Raw genomic sequence first — 15,841 nt, 5'->3', positions numbered from 1 at the left:
AAGCAGAACATATGGGTTTATTGATGATAATAGATTGTTATGCTTGCAATGTAAGTATTGAAATTATTTGCGTGAGATAGTATGTACAATTTACTCAAATTTTATACAAATGTCCTTCAAGGGAAGGGAATTTACTGACGCACTCAACTATGCTCTCAATTAACTGCATTCTCAACCCCTAGCCCACTCAGCTACACTGTCAGCTCCGAGCCCAAGCGTCGAGAACCTTTTGTTTCCTGAGGGCCGAATGGGACTTTCAAATATCCTTGGTGGGCCACGAATTATTTAACACAACATTTTTACTTCATGCATCGATTGTGTGCTCAGATCCACTAGACAACAGGTGACTGAGCATGGTCAAATTAGAAATACAGTGTTGACAGGGTTGAAGATATTCCTCTCTAATACCCGATTAGTCTGGCAGAGATGCCTGCAGTGATGGATAAATATTGTTTGCAGACCGATTCGAAGCAGGAGGCCTCATGTAACCATGAGCCATATGAATCTATTTCACAGGTTGTATCCAGACCGTGGGCCTTAGATTCCCCATCCCTGCCTTTAGGACCACATATGTATGTTGAACTTGTTTTGCACCATACGTAGCCAACCGTGCTAATCGGAGGTGCGGTTTAAAGTGCACATTATGTGACGGAGATTTACAATGTTGGGCCGTGAGGTGACCATCGGATTGCAGCTTAACGAATTGGTCACTCACCAGTCTGTAAAGTTTTGTAGTGTCAACTGCTTGTATGCTTGGATTGCCTCTGGCTACTCCATTTTTCTCCAACATATAAACAAGGAATTGGCTACCCATTCCAATGCAGGAACATCCTAAAAATTATACTCAATGAGACGTATGGATAAAGAACTATCATTTGTATAGTTATTATTTAAAGGTTAATATTATAAATGCACTTTAAAATGGTATTTGTCTTGCCGATCTCAGTGTGGCAAAGTCACGCTCCACCCACACTCCTTCCTACGGCGCAAGAACTCCCATCGCGCGCCAGCGCGCCCATAGCTCAAGACGGCACGAGGTGCTTCACGACGTGCGCCGCTTCGATGACGACCATGTGGCTGGGCCGTCGCACACGCGCGTCACCGACGGGCACAGTCGGGGTGGTGGCGGTGGCGAGGGCTGGCGCATCTCCTCCGAGCGACAGTCCCTCCAGGTAGAGCTGCAGCGCACGGCGCAGGCGCCCGTTCTCCCGCTGCAGGGCATCGCGCTCGTGCTCGAGCGCCAGCTGCTCCAGCAGTACCTTGTTGTAGCGACGCCAGAAGCGCTCCATCGAGCTGTACTGCGCTGCGACCTGCGGCAGCGAGACCACCCCATGCGTTGCTTGAATAAAAAGGTCCGGTCAAAACGTACGCAGAATTTTATACACCCATAATAGTTTAGCAATAAGTTTGTAATCTGCTTTCATGACACCAAAATGTTTCTTATTTAATCAAAACAACACTGCTTTGCTCTCATGTGCACAAGAAGGCTGTTGAGTGAAGCACAACACAATTTTGCACGGAGCATATTTATCGCTGGAATCCAGAGCCAGGCCTCGGACTACTGTGAATTATTTAATCTTCGGCTGCTCTTATTGTGTGCTCTGTGCCAGGTTGTGATGCACGCACAGACCGTGCCTCAACACATTGGCATGGAGCATTCGCCTGCAGCGCCCAGGATAACATTCTCAATACAGTAGTTGTAGGCCTCCTCTGCCTACTACATTGGACGCGCACTATACTATTTTAGAGTACGGCGCTCTTTGATGCATTCTTTTTAAATCATTATTTGCTGTATGGTAAAGCTGTAGCAGAATGCCACCCCTGTGTTCACACCGACTGTGCTCCACCTCCTGTTTTAATTGCACTCACCTGCTGGGCTGTAAAGTGTTTTATAGGGCCACGAGTGGCAAGTAACCGGCGTTGCCCGGGCAAAAAAGGCAGACACACACATGCAGTTACACACACAAATCGACTGACACACACACATATCGACTCACACATACATACATAGACTGAACAACAACAACCGCCATTCGCCAGTAAGTGGCGGTGACGTCACGACAACACTTGTGGCAGGCCATGTGCACCTTGTGGCCACGTGAAGTGTCGAACGCCCGCTGGCAGGAGGTCACGGGGCAGACCCAGATGGCACAGGTCGACTGACTGAGATGACTGGCTGATGCACCGCCTGTGCCCCCTACTGTGACAACTTGCTGTGCTTTAGCCACCCGGCGCTCCGCTCATTGTTGTGAGCTTGTTAGCGTAAGAAGCAAGGAAATAAGTACTTACTATAGCCGTGTTGAGGCCTTGTGCCATGCATAACCCCCGTCCTGGCCTACATTGGCGAGGCGGCGAAGTTGGCACGTTGCCAGGCTAGGGGCTGGGCCGCTACCCCCACACCCCCAGCATTCCCCGCCCGTGCAAGAATAATGGTATGTAAGCACTAAAATGATTATGTAGGGAGCTTGTAGTATAAACTGGACGCATTGTGTTGGGGGGGGTTAAGAGGACATGACACTGTGAAGAAATATCCGCAGCGTTATGTGTGTATGTGTTGCCTGTAAAACGCGTATAAGGAAATATCCCCCGGTGAGCTCGAACGAATGCGCAGCACTTGGTAGGGTTCGCGCCCCCCCACGCAATTGGCGTCAGTTGGTACGGTGGACGGCGCACAATAAGTAAATAATAATTTTTAAAAATGGCACAAATGTGTTAATTAAACTACATTAAAGTATACGGATGGGAAAACGGAATAGCCTATTCCCACTGCGGGGCTTATGGCGTGCTGCCTGCCAATTTTTTTTCGATGAAAAGCCCACCGTTTGAGAGGCAAATCCCCCGCAAGCGCGAGCACGCGGAGACTTTTATATATAAGAAGAAGAAAAAGAAAGAAGAAGAAAGAAGATACATAACTTCCTTCTATTTATCTGTAAGACAGTCAGGTTCCCACTGTACAACCATTCTACAAACGTGTTAATTGGACCTGATATATAGTATTCATAATCAACGTTTTTGGGTTAGATCGCGTTATTTATAAATGTGTCGTAACCCTCCACCACCCGACACGGCTAATCAGTAAAAAAGTGTCACGTTGACAAAAGACAAATAGTTCACTACCTTAGCCCACCGGTTTGTTGAAGAGTGAATCCACAACATTTACAATTTTTTAGTACGAATTTCGCTCAACGTGACACATTTTTTACTGATTGGCCGTGTCGGGTGGTGGAGGGTTGTGACACATTTATAAATAACGCGATCTAACCCAAAACCTTTTATTATGAATATTTTTTTCTCATGAAGAAATTTACAACTTGTGCCATTCTGGGACACACAGCTTTGGTAGATTTATGTAAGAAGGCAGAAATTCGCTTTTTGGATTGTGTTTCCTTTGGGGCCAAATGAACATCTTGACGAAAGTGTTGAAATGCTTTGCGTTGGTAAAATGTTGCTAAATAACTGGATGAAAATACATTTTTTCTAAAGCCTGAATGATCCGGTCAGGAAGACCAGCACTCGGCAGACGAAGGCACCCAGGTATTCTCTCCGTAGAGGCAAGTGTTCTTCACTCATTTTCAAAGGGGGGGGGGGGCTACTTCATCATCAGTGTGAGGGCCGCCACACATTTGAAACCTTTGGGGTTTGACAGCACGATGATGATGGGGTAATGTCACATTTTGTGTATTGTCGGGGGCCGCCAGTGGCCCCCGCGGGCCTTGCAATGAATAACACGGTTTCATTTATTTTAATTTATTAGGTATAGCCCTGTGAGCCATGCGGCTCTTGAACACCGGTATGGAGGGATGCTCGATGGCACGTAGCTGGCTGTGCAGTACCTGCGAGAGCTGCTGGGTGGGCGTCTGGGCCAGCTGGGTGTCCACGTCGCGCTGCTCCTCGGGGGTCAGGGCGCCGGGCGGGAAGGGCAGCACCTTCTCTTGCTCGGTCTCCATACGACGGCAAATCTCCCCCATCTTCAGTACCTGCTCAGCCTGCATCGAGAATATCATGAATCGGCCACCTGCGCGAGCCTCCTCAAGCTCGGAAATCTGACACTGGACTTGGAGACGCATCGACAAAGACGATCTTGAGTTTGATTCTCGAACATGACCAACATCGGTGACAAATAACTAAACTCGTCATGGACACCCGAGTTTTGCACTTAGCCTTAAATGAGTACCTGGTGCAGTGTGTAAACATCATCACTGGGTAGTCAAAGGCGGATGGAAGTGATGTTGGCCACAAAACCCTCTCAGCTTTAGTAGATGCTTACTAATGGCACCTGCCCCGACAGCCTATTAGGCTACACGAGAGAGTTTTTGTCCGAGTGCATGTGCGTTGCTGTACATGTGTATTTGAATGAGCATTTGGAGGCAGTCGCCCTCCAACAACAGCAGAGGGCAGAGGACCGACGCTCACAGCAACGAGCGGAGCACCGGGCGGCCAAACCACAGCGAAATGGCACAGGTGGTGCCAGTCATCTCAGTCAGTCAACCCATGCATTTGGGTCTGTCCTGTGACCTCCTGCCAACGAGCATTCGACACTTCACGTGGCCTCAAACTGCGTACAGCCTGGCGCAAGCGCCGTGGTGACATCACTGCCACTCAGTGGTGAACGGCAGTCGTCGTTGTGTTTGTTGTTGTGCATGAGTGTGCAGGGCCTGCCTTCCGCAGCACCGTGTCGAGGACGGCGTTGGTGCGGTGGCTGTGCTCGGCCAGGACCGCGAGGCGCTTGCGCTCCCGCGAGCGCTGCTCCCCCAGCGCCCCCTTGCCCTGCAGGGCGTGCAGCCGCGCCGCCGCTCGCTCCTCGCGCAGACGCTGGTTCCGCTCCTCGCACTCGCGCGCCAGCGCCGACGTGCGTGTGCGCACGGACGCCATCGAGTCCTAGGCCAGCATGCGCGGCGCGAGCAAAGGAACGGACGCATGAACCCAGTGAAAACAGCCGCAGGGTTCGAAAGGAGTGCAGCGCATGAGGAATATCAAGGGAATGCGTACACCAGGTCAGTGAAATCACTGTGACGGAATTACTAATTACGTGGATGTTCGAAGAGGATTAAAAGTGGAAATTTAGTACAACAAACTTACATTTCTTTGCATTTAGACCCCTAGAAATTACAGCTCATAGTCTCATTGTTTTAATCTACAGATGGGGGCCAGCCTAAAGTCCTGTATTGCTTTAGGTTAAGTGATGGACACATAAAATATACACAATCGACATTATCAGTGAACCAAGTCATTATCCTCCAAATGAGTTTGACATGAAAGCCAGCAAGTTAAGCCCACTACTGGTTATTTGTGCAACATACCTTTGTAGAATATCAGAAAGTGTAAAATCTAAACACTATATTAAGGTAGTTGGCTAAGACGGTTTACACAAATTCACTGGATGCCAAAGACTACCTGTAGCGTTATTTTATCGCGAGTATAATCGTCTACTGTAACGTGTTTTGCTAAAGCCTTGTGACTGAGCCTTGGCACGCGCAGCGCCAAGACCACGGAATGCCCCCCCACCAGTGGTTCGATAGGTGAGCTCGCACAACCAGTTTAAGTCTTCTCTAAAGACTCACCTTTTTCACCTGCAGACCTACACTTCCCATGTATTACCAGAGGACTTTGGACTTTGTAGTATTTATATTTTTTTACTTCGATCATGGCACACTGAGATCCTTGGATGAATTGCGCCTGATAAATGTAAATTAATATGAGTATTATTCATGTGCACCTGTAGACGCTGCAACCTGCGCGCGTGAGCTTCAATCTCACGAGCACTCTTCTCGTCGCGCGTCTTCAGGGCATCGAAGGCGATGCGCCGCTCCTCCGTGGCATCCGTGTACTGCTGCAGCGCCACCTGGAACTGGCGCCACAGTGCCTCCACAGCACCTTCCAGCTGCATGCGCAGCGCCTGCTTCTCCTCGAGAACCTGCACCAGATCGACAACGGACCGTGATACGTCCGCCAGCACGCAATCAACACAGCACCCAGTGAACAATGAACCCAGCAATCAACTCATCAACACAAGACATTGGTACTATGACCAGCACACAATCTAAAACTCGGTGGATAATCAATAAAATATAAGCACCCAGTGGTTCAACACAGTAGCAAATTAACCCATTCAACCCAAAACCCAAACCAACCCAGGAACTAATACATTATCAATCGGAACACCCAATTAACCAAGCACTCAATAACATCATAAATCAAGTCATTACCCAAACAACTCAGTACGAAGTCAACCAAATACCCAATAAACTCACCGCCCAATTCAATTAACTCAGCACTCAAGTTTTAGAGCCAAATACCCAATAAACCCAGGTGCATATGTACAACCATTCTGTCTATCCACTGTTGGATGAGGACTTTTCCATGCCTCATACTTAGCACCAAATCATCCCAGCACCCAGATACAGCCGATTCATATTTTTGAAAAAGATTATCCTTTTACGTGAAAAGGGTGAACTTCGGGGCTGATTTAGCCACTGGTTTGGATTTAAAGTATGGCTCAGTTTCCACCGCAGCTGTTTCTGCACCTCCGGCTGTAACTGCACTGCGTGTGTGAGTGAATCAAACCCACGTCGTTCTTGATCTCATCCATTGAGCTGTGGAACTCTTGCAGTGCCTCCTTCTCCTTCTCTGCAAAATTCTCCTCCATTGCGAACAGGATGTCCCCGATGTCCGATATCTCGTGGGCGTGCTGCTGAACAATGAGCTCCCTGCAGCACACGGCGCGCACACACACGCTCACCACCGCGCATGCTGACACCACGTGCCGCTGCTGCCACTCACACAGCCAACCACTGACACCTCACTCACGAACACCACATGCTGACATAGACAACCACTAACACCTCACTCACTAACACCACATGCTGACACAGCCAACCACTGACACCTCACTCACTAACACCACATGCTGAAACAGACAACCACTAACACCTCACTCACTAACACCACATGCTAACACAGCCAACCACTGACACCTCACTCACGAACGCCACATGCTGACACAGGCAACCACTGATACCCAAGTCATTGAAAATGCATTCACTGGCACCCGTATCTGAAATTGAACTCAATGGGACTATAATTACTGACAGCACTCTCTGATATTGCTACTAATGACACCACCACCACTGTCATTATCACTCACTGGAATACCGACACTTTTATTTTTAAATCCTATCCCACTCCACTTGTGGCCCTGTCCGCTACAGTAGGTGTCAACAAGCCTCCTGTATGACAAATCCCAGACAATATTAGACCTCTGAATGTTCAGACCAAATGTTTGTCACCATCACACCATCAGTATCGTCGCCATATCAATAATAAGAGGTGGAGGTTAGCTCTTGTCTCAGAGCTCCCTGTGTGGGTTTAGTTTGTTTCCCCATAGCCCACTCACCTCTCAGTGTCAAACTCCTCCTTGAGGGCAGACACCTCCAGCTGGTATTCTTCCCTGAGACGTTTCACACGCGCTGCTTGCAAACCCAGCAACCTGTATTCCGAGCGAGAGCAGACAGCACAGCATCCACTTTACCCTGCTGCATGCACCTAATCCACTAAACCATCAATCATCCGACTAACTCAATGAGTAAGATAGCATCCACTTACCCCACTGCACCACACAGCATCCATCTACCCCAATAAACCATGCAGCATTTACCTACCCCAATGATCCACACAGTACCTAATGCGAATGGGACAAATACAAATTGATTCCATTTGGTTTCGGAACTTTCATCAGATTGACAAATGTGAATCTGTGGAACCAAATTCACCCCATGATTTGTGCAGCCTTTGTCTGCGGGTGCATGTGGTGCGCATGTGACAGCACTTCCCATCAAAGCGAGGTGCAATGCCTGCATATTGGTGAGCCAAGTTTGATCTTTTTCAGTCGGAAAGGTTAGCGAGAGAGGGCAGTGAGTTAGGTGAGAGAGGGTCGTGAATTGACATTCCATACGTTACGCAACATTAAATAATACATATTATTTGGTTCTTTCGGAAAGTCACGTAGATAGAAAAATAAAAGTAAGTAATATAATAATAAAGTTATATAATAAAGTAATATAGTTTTTATATTATTTTATTAACTTTTATTTGTCTATCTACGTGACTTTACCGAATGAACCAAATAATATGAATTCCTGCAGTCACGAAAGTTTTAAGTAAAAATTATATGATACAGTCACTCCACATTTTACTAGACCACCACAGAACATTAAACAATGCAATCAATCGTCATCAAAACATTAACTAAAATAACCACACCACGCATTAATCTATGTCAATATACCACATCACACTAACCTACCTAATGAACCACACAGCCCGTACAACTTGCAGGGTGCTGATATAGTCCAGCAGCCTGTACACTTCAAATAGCTAAAGCGCCAGCTCAAAGGAAACACAGCTCACCACCTTCACTACAGCACAACACAGCACCACCTCAACCACAGCACCACCACAACCACAACACAGCACCACCACAACCACAACACAGCACCACTACAACAACACAACACAGCACCACTACAACAACACAACACAGCACCACCACTACAACACCACCTCAACCACAGCACCACTACAACCACAGCACCACCTCAACCACAGCACCACTACAACTACACAGCACCACCACAACCACAACACAGCACCACCTCAACCACAGCACCACTACAACTACACAGCACCACCAAAACCACGACACAGCACCACCACAACCACAACACAGCACCACCACAACCACAACACAGCACCACTACAACATCACAGCACCACAACACAGCACCACCACAACCACAACACAGCACCACTACAACATCACAGCACCACAACACAGCACCACCACAACCACAACACAGCACCACCTCAACAACAACACAACACCACCACTACAACAACACAGCACCACCACTACAACAACACAGCACCACCTCAACAACAACACAGCACCACCACAACAACAACACAGCACCACCACAACAACAACACAGCACCACCACAACTACAACACAGCACCACCACTACAACAACAACACAGCACCACTACAACTACACAGCACCACCAAAACCACGACACAGCACCACCACAACCACAACACAGCACCACCACAACCACAACACAGCACCACCACTACAACAACACAGCACCACTACAACTACACAGCACCACCAAAACCACGACACAGCACCACCACAACCACAACACAGCACCACCACAACCACAACACAGCACCACCACAACCACAACACAGCACCACCACAACAACAACACAGCACCACCACTACAACAACACAGCACCACCACAACACAGCACCACCTCAACCACAACACAGCACAACCACAACACAGCACCACCACAACAACACAGCACCACCTCAACCACAACACAGCACCACCACAACACAGCACCACCACAACAACAACACAGCACCACCTCAACCACAACACAGCACAACCACAACACAGCACCACCACAACCACGACACAGCACCACCAAAACCACGACACAGCACCACCACAACCACAACACAGCACCACCACAACCACAACACAGCACCACCACAACAACAACACAGCACCACTACAACATCACAGCACCACCACAACCACAACACAGCACCACCTCAACCACAACACAGCACCACCACAACCACAACACAACACCACCACAACAACAACACAGCACCACCACAACCACAACACAGCACCACCTCAACCACAACACAGCACCACTACAACATCACAGCACCACCACAACCACAACACAGCACCACCACTACAACAACACAGCACCACCACTACAACAACACAGCACCACCGCAACAACAACACAGCACCACCTCAACCACAACACAGCACCACCATAACAACAACACAGCACCACCACAACCACAACACAGCACCACAACCACAACAGCACCACCTCAACAACACAAACTCAACCACAACAACACCACCTCAACCAAAATACAGAACTACCTCAACCACCACACAATACAGCATCACCATAACAACAGCAACAACCTGACCACAGCACAACGTAGCAACAGCTTAACCACAACAAAGAATCAGATGAAACGCAGCACAAGAATACACCTCAATCACAACACCACAATGCAACACTTCAAACACAGGGCCGCATATTAACACTTTATAGAAAACAGCAACAACAACCACAGTTTACCACTACGTGGCGGTGACATCACCACGGCGCTTGTGCCAAGCTAGGTGCACCCACAGCACCACCACCACAGCAGAGTACAAGTGTAGTGATGGCACAACAGCATTACCTCAACCACAATACAGCACAACATTGTAACGGTAGCACAAATATACTCATTCTAACCACACGATACAGCAACACCACCTCAAACACAAAGGGCACAAACCTCAACCAACACAAAGCAGCACCTCAACCAGCGCACAAGACCGCCACAATCACAACACAACACTGCTTTGAAACAGCAACACAACGGCATCTCAAGCATGGCACCAACACGAGTTTAACCACACCACCTCAATCTCAACAACGTTCTAAACGACATCAACAACACAGCATTACCTCAACCACAGCACAGCACACATCGACGAGTGTTTACATTTTGGTTGTTCAGAGATGCTGCATAAGTGGTTCTGGTTATTGCATTTTGTTTCCATATCCATATTAATAATAATACGACAGCAATAACGGCATGTAGCTTGCGTGGTGGAAGATTTTTCCAAATGAGTGATTCATAAAGGCTTTAAACAGTTCTGTAGACAGTACTGTATATGTGTATATATACTAGCACTGCCCGGGATATAACTTGCAAGCACTCATTAATCATTACATCGATTTGTATGTATGTTGAACTTCTTTCGTACGGTACATAGCCAACCGTGCTAATCGGAGGTACAAGAGATGGACAACAAAGCCAAGTTTGAGCAATGAAGCGCACGGCGCGTTCCGTTAACATCGTCGTTTTCAAACGGCGGGCTATTGGATATTCCAAGGTGTTTTATCGAATTTCCGGGGAGAATTTTTTTTCGTAAATTCGTAAAGGTGACAATTTTGCAGTAATGTCATCGGCAAGAGGAACATTTTTGATTGTATTCAAGTTTCCCCTCGACGTGCCATTTGGGAGATAGAGCGTGACAAGCAGACAGACACTTGTGAATTATATATCTTCATGTTTAAAATATAAACCACAGACTAACAATGTACATTTGTAAGGCGCATTTCATCTGTACATCCCAATGCACTTGCCATGCATTCTCTTTTTTGTTCACCTATTTCAACCCACCCACTGAAAATGTTGACAAACTACCCCCTGCGCAGGACCACAAGGCATGGGGAGGCCTTCATCGAGCAATAGACAATGGTCACAGTTGATGATGATGAGTCTACCTAAGGCTTAGACATGGCCACTGAAATGAACGGTCTATGCGACACCTCATGACATCGAGATGCCTGTAACCGGAGCGGCCGCGCGATGCAATGTCTCACTCGCCTCTGCACATTCTCCATGTGGCTGCGAAACGCCATGCAGTGCTGCTCTTCCGCCTCCTCCAGGTCCTTGGTGAGGCACTGCGTGGACCGAGAGGGGACGGAGACACTCTCTAGCGACGGCACGCGACAATCTCATCTCAAAGCGCTCTCACACACACAGCGGCGGGATTGGCCACACAACCCCTACTTCAGAACAGGGACACATTTTCAAGGAAAATATTATAATACTATTACAACTTGAGTACTTTAAAATCTACGTAGCTGTTGTGCAGAGTTTATGTACATCACTGTGTTGAAAACTCATTTATTTAGAACTGCTTTTTGTGTGTAGTTTGTTGTCCATTCCCCACACCTCCTGTTAACAAAATTGGCTACATTTCGATTCAAAGCTTTCGTGACTGCAGGGATTCATATTCTTGGTTCTTTCGGTAAAGTCACGTAGAAGGGAAATAATAAAATAATACAAATAAAACTATAACATTCTCACGACGTTTCGATTGCAACACAAGCAATCATCATCAGGTGTGAAAACCACAGCAAGAAATTTTGAAAGGTTGGCTCCATAAGGTGAAAAAGTTCAACATACGTACATACAAAATAAACCCAAAATCAAACGACCCATAGCTTGTCATTATGTACTGTTCGATTTATGTCACGTGTTGTTATTATATAGAAACTTCACGAGTAACAGAATAAATACATTTACTACCAAGCCCATTATAGCACTCTAACAAAGTAAATGAAAAGTCACTACCATATATTTGTTTGCCTTTATCTGCAATTTTATCCTAATTCAGCTGTCGGCATCATGTTCTTTCGCAGAGCAGTTCAAACCTTTCGTGTTTGGGTGAATGGCCCACAAAAGCAAAGACCACAGAGCTACCTCTGAATTCCCTTCATGTGACCTCTGTGTCACACAGTAAGGAGGAAGCAATTACCCACCCACTTTGCCACCACTGAGGGTAATGTTTGTTTCGTCGACAGTCAAGTAATATATTTTGAATTCTCAGAGCTGAAAATTAGCCAAATTAAGTCCAAGTGCAGAGCCGAACTAAAGTAACTTTTTTCAAATTTTCTTGCTGTGGAATTCACACCTGATGATGATTGTTTGTGTTGCAGTCGAAACGTTGTGAGAATTTAATTGTTTAATATTTTTTTAGCATTTGTTTAGTATTTTTTTACTTCCCTTCTACGTGACTTTACCGAAAGAACCAAGAATATAAAGTAATTTTGTGTGTGTGCAGTTATTGATGACCGCATTGTTACCAATAACTTACTCCACTTGAGAACCAAGTTTAATCAAAGGTAGTGGCTTGTATTTGAAACAAGGATCTCACTTAAGCTTAATATAACGGTGTGGTTGACCATAGCTTTAAAGCATTTTTTCCTCTCGTTAAAGCATTTTCAAGCTTGCGTCAGACAGGACAGGGCACGCAGGCCAATGTAGATGTATACTGGGTGAGCAATGCTGGTTCCTATAACACAGACCCTCAGAGGCCAGCCCGCGTTGATAAGAACCCTTGCCTTGATAACACTGTCCTTGCGATCAACTACGCGCTCAAACGTCTGGCTCAGGATCTCGAGGTCACGGCAAAGCTCCTGGCTCTTGGCCTGGCGCATCATGGCGCGCCATTGCTGAGTCAGCTTGGTAGAGTTGAGCCGCGTGTTGTTCTCCTCCTTGGCCAGCTTCTCCTGCACGGGCGAGCAAGCGACAAAACACTCGGAGCATTCGGTCGGCCGTTAAATGCATTTAAACGGGACATCTTTATTCAACTGCAGAATCTGAGTTTCTTAACAAGGTCCACAATAATTTAGGGCATAGTCCACTTAGGGAACAGTGCACATTCGACTACCAGTTTGGTCACATTACTAGCATGAATCTTTATTGACATTTGCTTTCAAATATTAATTTAAAGCCTTGATAAGTCTCAAATGGAAGGTTTAGCCAATTTCTTTGTACAGCCACTGGACGAGAAAGTGGCCAGAAAATGGATTATTAAATCTAATATAGAGCTGTGTTATCTCCTTGTATGCGTGGGTTTTCTCTGGATAATACAGTTTCCTCCCGCGTGTCAAGCACTGGTTAGTGATACTCATTAATGACCAACGTCCTTTACTGGCTAAATCATCTCAGGGGGCTCCATGCAGACAAACACGCTTCTGCACACCTTAAGGTACTGCATTAGCATGTCCTCCTTTTTCCGACGGGAATCTTCCTCCGCCAGAAGCTTCTGTTGAGCTTGCAGCAGCTGCTCCTCCTCCGTCAAAAACTTTTTCCGCTTAGCCGGCATCTGTTCAAGATTCGCACAAGACACGTGGAAGTCGCGTAAACGTGCAGCGCTTGCGAAAGACAGTGACGCACGCGATGCAGGAGCGATGCGTCTGTCACACGCTCAAGTGACTTCACCTAGACACAGACTCTCGCGCACATTATCCCTCCTATAAGCCTCCGCGGGAAAGACAAAAACTCCATGAGGGTCCACATCATTGTAGAACAGAGAAAGACAGGCTTTTTGGTGGCAGCATGCATCACGAATGCAATGTCAAATATGACATTCAGAAGCACACAATGTCACGTAAAGTCGGAAGACTTAAAAAAAGAATTATCCTATTATATTTCAACTGTGCTGTTTGCATTATACCATGAGACAAATACATTTCCATTTGAACCTCTCACAGTGAACAGGGCACCACCATCTTGTATCAGAAAAGAGCCCTCAGAGTTGACGTAAGTTAAAATATATTTTTGGAGTTAAGTCAGTGGGCGTCTTGATCAACACTGAGCACACCTTGTATTTGTGACAAGGCTGAGGCCATCTGTTTGAGAGCCCAGCTATGAAAACATATTGATCAGAAACATGGACACTGGCGAGAAAAATGTAATAAAATATGAACAGTGCATGCTTCGGTGGACTTGCACAGACCCATAATAGGAACACACGATTCGACACATACAGTACTACTATTAAACAGCGGGCTTGAGCAGAACATAACGCAAGTAGGGATGATGGTAGATATATGGAAATGGTGACAAAATAGCAGGCAAAAGGGAGAACACACCACCACCATGGATTGGTCACCCTCTTAGTCACTACCACCAACGATAACGATGTTAACCTCGTGGCAACTGAAACACACCAATCGCCCATTACCTTGGAGTCTTTGGATGTGTGACCGAGCAGTTGCGGGTAGCGCGGGTAATGCCCGGGTAACGCTGGTGAAGAGAGGCATTAGTACAGGGGGTTAACACGTGTAAGCGGCAATGCAGGTAAATAGGTTAACAAGAGTAACCATGCAACTCAAGGTGAAATGTAAAGAGGTTGATAATAGTTGGAGGTTATAGGGGTAACGAGGGCACGCCGGTGAGTGGGCTAACGCGGGTAGGGGGCCGAGGCGACACGGGGTAAGGGGGTAACGTTGGTAGAGGAGGTCGCGCGGGTAACGCAAGCGAGGATGTTAACGCGGGGGTAACGAGAGTAACGCAGGTTAACATGGGTAACGAGAGTAACGCAGGTTAACAGGGGTAACGAGAGTAACGCAGGTTACATGGGGTAACGAGAGTAACGCAGGTTAACATGGGGTAACGAGGGTAACGCAGGTTACATGGGGTAACGAGAGTAACGCAGGTTAACATGGGGTAACGAGGGTAACGCAGGTTACATGGGGTAACGAGGGTAACGTAAGTTACCAGGGGTAACGAGAGTAACGTAGGTTACCAGGGGTAACGAGGGTAACGTAGGTTACCAGGGGTAACGAGAGTAACGTAGATTACCAGGGGTAACGAGAGTAACAGGAGTAACGCGAGTAACGCAGGTTACCAGGGGTAACGAGGGTAACACAGGTTACCAGGGGTAACGAGAGTAACGTAATCACCAGGGGTAACGAGAGTAACAGGAGTAACGTGAGTAACGCAGGTTACCAGGGGTAACTAGGGTAACGCAGGTTACCAGGGGTAACGAGGGTAACACAGGTTACCAGGGGTAACGAGGGTAACGCAGGTTACCAGGGGTAACGAGAGTAACGTAGATTACCAGGGGTAACGAGAGTAACAGGAGTAACGCGAGTAACGCGGGTTACCAGGGGTAACTAGGGTAACGCAGGTTACCAGGGGTAACGCGAGTAACGCAGGTTGCCAGGGGTAACGAGGGTAACGCGGGTTACCAGGGGTAACGAGGGTAACGAGGCCTCACCGCTGTATCCGCCCGCGGCCGCCTGGCGCTCAGGGCGTCCTGCGTCTCCTAGCAACGCGAACTCTCGCGAGATCTCAGCGATCGCGTGGGGAGGGGTCGGAGGGAGCCCCGCCTCCTCCCCACGCAATCCCTGAGAGGGGGGCGGGGCCAGGGTGGCGGGGAGGG

The 15,841-nt window shown here is 47.5% G+C and overlaps 1 protein-coding gene across 1 annotated transcript; it reads right to left on the bottom strand.

Moving 5' to 3' along the window:
• On the bottom strand, positions 1 to 15,737 carry LOC133356760 (dynein regulatory complex subunit 2-like). The gene is made up of 11 exons (XM_061574422.1): positions 15,677 to 15,737; positions 14,639 to 14,700; positions 13,655 to 13,777; positions 13,011 to 13,178; positions 11,488 to 11,564; positions 7,394 to 7,486; positions 6,569 to 6,707; positions 5,717 to 5,914; positions 4,660 to 4,878; positions 3,834 to 3,986; positions 1 to 1,310 (listed from the first exon to the last, which is right to left on the bottom strand). The coding sequence occupies exons 3-11, from the start codon at positions 13,775 to 13,777 to the stop codon at positions 1,023 to 1,025; spliced, it is 1,458 nt and encodes a 485-aa protein (XP_061430406.1). The 5' UTR covers positions 14,639 to 14,700; positions 15,677 to 15,737; the 3' UTR covers positions 1 to 1,022.
• Positions 15,738 to 15,841: the final 104 nt, after the last annotated feature.

This window comes from Lethenteron reissneri, chromosome 55 (genome assembly GCF_015708825.2).
Source record: "Lethenteron reissneri isolate LAM-NWPU_2019-01 chromosome 55, ASM1570882v1, whole genome shotgun sequence".
Taxonomy (NCBI): Eukaryota; Metazoa; Chordata; class Hyperoartia; order Petromyzontiformes; family Petromyzontidae; genus Lethenteron; species Lethenteron reissneri.
The sequence above is the reverse complement of the archived record's forward strand: the minus strand, read 5'-3'. Positions and strand labels throughout refer to the sequence as shown.